The sequence below is a fragment of the Rhinopithecus bieti genome, unplaced genomic scaffold (assembly GCF_001698545.2).
Source record: "Rhinopithecus bieti isolate Rb0 unplaced genomic scaffold, ASM169854v2 scaffold_4044, whole genome shotgun sequence".
NCBI classification, from domain to species: domain Eukaryota; kingdom Metazoa; phylum Chordata; class Mammalia; order Primates; family Cercopithecidae; genus Rhinopithecus; species Rhinopithecus bieti.
The window spans coordinates 376490-384127 of NW_016804489.1; the positions used below are offsets into that span (position 1 = coordinate 376490).

The 7638-nt window shown below is 32.8% G+C and overlaps 1 protein-coding gene across 2 annotated transcripts in view; it reads left to right on the forward strand.

The window, feature by feature from the left end:
* The window catches only part of CDH10 (cadherin 10), a 171892-nt gene that overhangs the window by 52567 nt on the left and 111687 nt on the right, over window positions 1–7638 (forward strand). For both annotated transcript variants that reach the window (XM_017868612.1, XM_017868613.1), the window contains exon 2: window positions 2591–2944. In XM_017868612.1, the coding sequence (XP_017724101.1) occupies window positions 2714–2944 (231 nt within the window). In that variant the 5' untranslated portion in view covers window positions 2591–2713. The remainder of the gene's footprint in view (window positions 1–2590; window positions 2945–7638) is intronic.

The following is a 7638-nucleotide window of genomic DNA, read 5'->3' on the forward strand; positions in this document are numbered from 1 at the left end:
ATAGGTAGGCTCCTAGTTACTTTGAACACAACTAGGAAGAACTAACTGCAGACAAATTAAATGTTAGATTTGTTTCATATAATTTTCTATTTTATTTAGCCATGTCATTGTTTGCAATGTTTTGTCAAATACTGTAGTCTTTATGTAAAATGTATTTTAAATATTCTCTAATTATCTTGCATCAGTATTAAATAATGCATTTTACTGGGGATTCTTCAGGACATTTATCATTAAATATTTGAAACTTGGACAATAACAAAGGAAATGATCTCATGCATTATGTGGGGTTCCAACTATTCAATAGCAACCTTTATAGCTCTAGTCCCCACCTACTCTTTTCCAAAACATTGGTGCGTAGGCTTTTCACACTAGGGAAGGTTATAACTGTATTGAAAATGATCACCAATGCATCATAGAATTCCTGACAATTTTTAAAAATGAGAAAAGAGATGAAACGAGAATGACTATTTCTTCAATAAGTTTTAAAGCTTTTGTAGAAGAAAGCAGAAACCTTCACTTACACAAACTCTCCCCTGCCTCTTGGGAATAGTGTACATTTCTGGAGAATACCGTCTAGCACATCCTAATACATATGAAAGCCCCTATTTTGGTAAATGTTCCTATTACTTAGAATCCAATCAATTTGAGTTTCAGTGCTTTGTGATGTAAGACCATTTTATGCATCAGATAATTTCTAAACTCCAAGTAGAGTATTACATGACATATTGAAATACAATTTCCATCTATCATGCTGTACATCTTCAAGCATTGTGGACAACTCCACTGTCATTTAATACACTCAAGGGAGACACTGCTTCACTATTAATCTTATTTCCTTGAAACATTTATATTAACTATTAAATCTTCTTAATAATGAAACAAAAAGTAAAGAGATTGCTAACAAATTACTGTGGATGAAAGCATAAATGTAAAAACAGGAGTACTTATAATGGAATGCCGTATTAGAGAAGTGAAACTAAGTCCTTTTGGTTCTCAAATCACTTTTTATAACAAATACTTTATCACATCCTGAAATAAAATCCATACATATTAGGAAAGAAAAGACAATTGACGCATACAAAAAATAAAACAAGTATATTCACGATAATATAAATGAAGAATAATATAAAAGTTATTGTAATTCAAAAATATGTATTTCTATGCCTAAATGCTTGGGCATAAGAACATATAGCAGGTAAATGGTAGTCAAATATTTGCATTCACTTGCAATTCATTCATTCATTTATTCATACATTTAAAGTGCTTATTGAACATCTATTATAAACAAGATTCTTTTTTTGGCATTGTGAATACAGTAATGAAGAAAAGAATAAAATTATCTTCTCACATGGGATTGCAGCAGAAAAACAGAATATGCACACAGTCAATAAATAAATAAATAAATAAATAAATAAATAAATAAATAGAAATACATGTAGTATAATGGAACATATGAAATTTCAGGGGTGGTTTTAAAGAAGTACCTGAAGGGAACAGAGGATCTAGCTAGGTCAATATCTACAGGAAAATCATTCTATGCATAGAGAACAAGTAGGAAGTTGCTGGTTAAGGAAGGCAGCGTGTGAAATGTATTGCACGGTAAAGCAAGAAGGACCCTGTGGCTGGAGATGAGTCAGTTTAGGGAGATGTGGTGCAGGGTTAAAGTGAAACATGGTCAGAGAGGTGGCCAGCAATCATGAAATTGAGTGCAGCATTATTGGACAGACTTTGGTTTCTATCAAAGTGGGATGAGAAACCGCTGGCGTGTTTTGTGAAGAAAAATGACATGATCTGACTTAAATTTTAATAGATTTCTAAGGAAATTTTGTTAAGAAAATAGTGGCAGGGAGGGTATAGAGAGCAGTCAGTAGGCTGTTACCATAGTCAGCCTCGGGTATAATAGAGTTCTAGGCCAGGCAGTAGAGGTAGTTAGAAGCAGACTATCTGCTAGATTTAATTATACTACAAATTGGTTCACTGTGGTAGTGATTATTTTCTACTTAAGGAATCTTTAGGTGTCCCACAGTCCAACCTAACAGGGAAGAGAGGAGAGGTCTTCAAAGGAAGGCATTCCTAGCTTTCTCGCTTGTTTGTCTTGTTTTGTTTTGTTTGTGCTTTTACTTTTACCTCTGAGTAGGATTAAATTTGAAGAAAGTATGCCACTGTTTAAAAACATTAAAATATAAAATTGCACAACAGAAGGCATGATTCCTGTAGGTTATTTAAATCACAGTTTTGTTTTCAAATTTTCAATTCGTGTTAAATTACTCTGAAAAAATTGACATGCAGATGAACTATATCTCCTGTTTATATAGGAATGCAATTCCTAAAAACTGTTAAAGTGCCAAAAGAAAAAAAAGCCTAATAATGTCCTTTCTTTATGATTTGGTGGAAATAAACATTTACAATATTTTCATAAATTGTGGACATACTGCTAAACAAGTAATATTTCTCAAAACTATTCGTTATTGTATGAAAAATAAAGAAAATGAATGTTTTGGTTGTTATTAACAAACTATTGTCACTTTAAATTTAAAATAAAAAGTAATGATGATAATGTTGTCAACTAACTTTTTTTGTTTGTTTGAAGCTTTGGGAAACATGTACAAAACATTGATGAAATGTTGGGAACCAGTTGAAACACAGTAAAATCAACTTGGTAAAATAGGACCACTTCTCTTCACCTACGTTGGGATTTGTCAAGGAGTGAACTATGACAATATATCAATTTTTGCTACTGTTTCTACTCTGGGTATGCCTGCCACATTTCTGCTCTCCGGAAATAATGTTCAGAAGGACGCCTGTACCACAGCAAAGAATTTTAAGTTCACGTGTACCAAGGAGTGATGGCAAAATTCTCCATCGTCAAAAACGTGGTTGGATGTGGAATCAGTTTTTCCTACTGGAAGAATATACAGGATCTGATTATCAATACGTAGGCAAGGTAAGTCTGTGTTAAAATGGCACATATTTACATTTGCTCTTTATATATTTTACTGATGAAAATTTGATGGCCGTCAAACCATCGTTTTATTAATATAATTCTTTAAATCTCCCTAAAGCATTTTGTTTACGGGATACAAATTCTAATGTGATAAAAACTGTGGAATGAATATAACATGATAAATGCATACATTTATTTATTAAAACTAATTCTGCCAATAACTTATGAATTAAAGAGGTACTCAAGACTGTGATTTTAGTATTTATGGTTAGAAAGCAATGATAATGAGAAAGCTGTATGTAAATACGGTCATTTAAATGACAATACATATATGTATATGTATATTTCACATTGCTATTGAGTTCAGTGAGGAAGCAAAAACATTTCAAAGTTGTTAGTCTTCTACAGAACAAGAAAGCAAATGTCATCAAAATATGATTCAAGGACAAAAATGGGCCTGGCTCAGTGGCTCAAGCCTGTAATCCCAGCACTTTGGGAGGCCGAGACGGGCGGATCACGAGGTCAGGAGATCGAGACCATCCTGGCTAACACGGTGAAACCCTGTCTCTACTAAAAAATACAAAAAACAAACAAACAAACAAAAAAACTAGCCGGGCGAGGTGGCGGGTGCCTGTAGTCCCAGTTACTCGGGAGGCTGAGGCAGGAGAATGGCATAAACCCGGGAGGCGGACCTTGCAGTGAGCTAAGATCCGGCCACTGCACTCCAGCCCGGGTGACAGAGCAAGACTCCGTCTCAAAAAAAAAAAGGACTAAAATGTTACTTATTATAAGAAAATTTATTCTAAGTATGAATGTTATTTATTTGTCTTAGGCCACACTATGGGTGCCTTTGTATAAAGAAAAACAAATAGGAAGAAAAGCAGGTAAAAATAGTTTAGTTATTGCAATATGAGGTGGACAGAGGAGAGTTTTCATTCTACAGAGTTATAAAGTTAGTGAGGACAATTAGTTGTGATCGGGAATGAAATGAGAAGCTTAACATAAAAGCACTAATGAATGCCTTTATACACTAGGTTGTATTAAGTTCAAATTTTCTTTCTTGACACGATCTGAATCTAATTGAAGTCAGATAATGCCTTTGTTGACTTGAGAGCTTAAGAAGAAATTCATTTAATAGCCAATATTATTACTTTTATAGTCTACGAGAATATGTCAAAGAAATAAAAGGCAATTAAGTACACTAACATAAATCACATGTTAACACTACACAATTATGATGGATACATTGCTGCATTGCCTACTTTTGCATTAAACTTAACTGTGATATCTTCATTGGAATAATTAAAATTGTGCAAAAGCTTTTTTCTTCTAAAATCCTATTTTGAGACAACATTTTCATTGATTTTGAAACACTGATATGTTTTGTCATATTGCAATCATTTCAGACCTTTTAAAATATTTGGTAAAATGAGAAAGATGATATTAAAGGTTAAATATCATATTGACTAGAAAGAAAAGGAAAAGAAATAGCACCCTAAGGAATCTTACCAGAAAACACAAAGTAGCAAGCTTTCCACAGATCTCATTGATTGAAAGCCTGGGAATAGAGAGTGAAGGTTACTCTCATAGACAACTTTTAGTTTATGAAACTAACTGTGTAAAAATATAATAATTGAAATCTGGGCTGTAGAAACTATAAATAGTTTTCTTTGGTTCTTCCTGTACATAGCAGTTAGCTTGTTTGCATCTATTTCCCTTCATCTAGTACTTTATGATGATCTAATAAATGTTGGTAAATTGAGTTATCATTACATTACATACTCTCTCATGATAGTCAAGCTACTTCTTATTTTCTTTTTATTTTTATCTCATAAAATATCAACACCTTGACCTCAAGAACTGTACTTCATATCTCTTAGAGCAGTGAGAGAGTATTAAGCTCTTAGAGTAGATCTTAATAACTATTTAGCTGATTGAATTAACCTGAGTCATATTACATTGAATTCCCTCTGCCATCTGGTGGCATTTGGCTCTTTGGCAGAGAAGACTAGTCTAGAAATTTTAATCACTGAAGACAATTAAGTTGGTAAATTTAAGATAATATGCATCTTGATATACAACTCAAATTTTATGCTTCCTACTCTGCTTTATGAGAACAAATTAGAAAACTCTTTAATGAGTATTGGTGTAAGGAATTTATGAATGTGTTCACCAGTTCTTTTCCACATAGACTGTGCTGAACTGCTAGAGTAACAGAAATGATTTAGGTGTTATAACTCTCAGACTTCTCTGAGTCTTTTAATGGCCAGAGTATCTAGATTTTAGTTCACATTTCAATCAGTTTTGTAGTTTCCATGGTGTATTCATGTCATAATCTGTGAAATAGATACTTTAACATTTTTTGTCTATACTATAGTATTGTATTAATTACCTTATTATTTGTATTACATTAATTATTGGTACAATTAAAATATTATTTAAGAGATAAGACAGTGTGGCGATTCTTCAGGGATCTAGAACTAGAAATACCATTTGACCCAGCCATCCTATTACTGGGTATATACAAGGATTATAAATCATGCTGCTATAAAGACACATGCACACGTATGTTTATTGCAGCACTATTCACAATATCAATGACTTGGAACCAACCCAAATGTCCATCACTGACAGACTCGATTAAGAAAATGTGACACATATACACCATGGAGTACTATGCAGCCATAAAAAAGGATGAATTCATGTCCTTTGTAGGGACATGGATACAGCTGGAAACCATCGTTCTCAGCAAACTATCACAAGAATAGAAAACGAAACACCGCATGTTCTCACTCATAGGTGGGAATTGAACAATGAGAACACTTGGACACAGGGTGGGGAACATCACACATGGGCACCTGTCATGGGGTGGGGGAAGGGGGGAGGAATAGCATTAGGAGATATACCTAATGTAAATGACAAGTTAATGGGTGCAGCACACCAACAGGCCACATGTATACATATGTAACAAACCTGCACATTGTGCACATGTACCCTGGAACTTAAAGTATAATAAAAAATTTTAAAAAAAGAGATAAACATACAGATGAAGATATGCCAAAAAGGCAATGTTTAACTATGATATTTTAATAAACATTTTAATAAATATAACTTGAGGCTAAAATATATTTTCCTTGTGAAGTATACAAAACTTAAAATCCCCCACATATTCTCTCCATCATTATTTGTAAGGAATTTATCATATAGTCATATTTTCTTTCAGAAATTATTCTTCCAGTTTTTATATCCTTTAAAGTAGGCATGTGATACGGTGATAAGTGTTTCAATGCCTCTGGGTTGGTTTAGATGTTGGAGTAATATGTGTTCCAATCACTAGACATATGAAAACACAGTGACAGATATCTCTCTATATCGGGAAGATTTTGGGAGTTCACAAAGCACTCTCCCACTAGTGATGGAGAGGCTTACGCTGGTTTGATGAGGACAAGACTAGAAAGCACCTGTGTGGAGCAGAAGAAAAAAAATTTTAAATATCTATACAATTTAGCTAACCAGACTCTAGGAAGAATTGATGCCTATAATTTCTCAGATAGAAACCCATTACTGCTATGTGGTTAAAGCAAAATGAAAAAACCATTACTGCTCATTGGGTTAAAGCAGAGAGGAACTTAACAAAAAATACAACTGTCAATCAGAAAACCTAGGATGTGGCATTGTTTTTGCCACTGTTTCTTGGCCTTCTCTTAACTCCTCTTGGCCTTCATTTACTTATCCATGAAATCAAAGGGCATGATTATAATATATTATATACACTAACACACTAACATTATATATAATATATATACTATATATAGTATATGTATACTAATTTCTATTATTGTACTCACTTCTAATAATGTTACATTATAAATATAAATTATATGTGTATTTAAAAACTCATTTAGAAAAAAAATTAAGAGAGGGAGAGAGAGAGGGAAAGGAGAGGAGTAAAACCCATTGGCTAGTTGTCACTGCCACAACTCCTTTTGTTTTGTAAGAAACAAAGTCAAACATACTCAATTCAAAACATTTATTTGTTGAGTTCGCCATAAAAAGAAACATTTTCCGGTAAATCATTCTGTTAAATACATTCTAAACAAAAGCATATTTAGCGTAAGAGCTTTCTTTTTCCATTTTTTCCGTGATCTAATCATAACACTGACCTTTAAGAATCTTCCTGTGTACTGGAATTTATTGGAATATGTGGATATTTCCTGTATACTTACTCCCCTCTCTTTATCTTCCAAGGCAAGAGCTTCACATGTTGAACTTCAAGGAACCTACTTGTGAAATATGTTACCTCCATAGTGAAACCTTCTGTAAATATTTTAAAATTTCCAAATTTAAATTCAAGGAACATTGTGTTTATAAACTCCTATTTTTTATTAGTTTAATATTTTTTTACATGTAGTTTCTAGTCAGTTTCCTATTGCTCAATCCAGTTGGGTTGAGGAGATAATTTCAAATTCCCCAGCTTCCATATCTTCAAATCTAAAGTAAATAATGATATTAAACTGTAAAATCTTGAATTTACTTTTAGTTGTAACAAATATGCAGTTCTAAGCAAATCACTAATTTTATACTTACTGCACAAACTTTGTCTATATTTTATATGGTAATTAGTCTCAGGTGGTAAAAAAGCATGTTAAAAATAGATTTTAATCAAAACCAAAAATTGAGAAAAATCCCAAAAC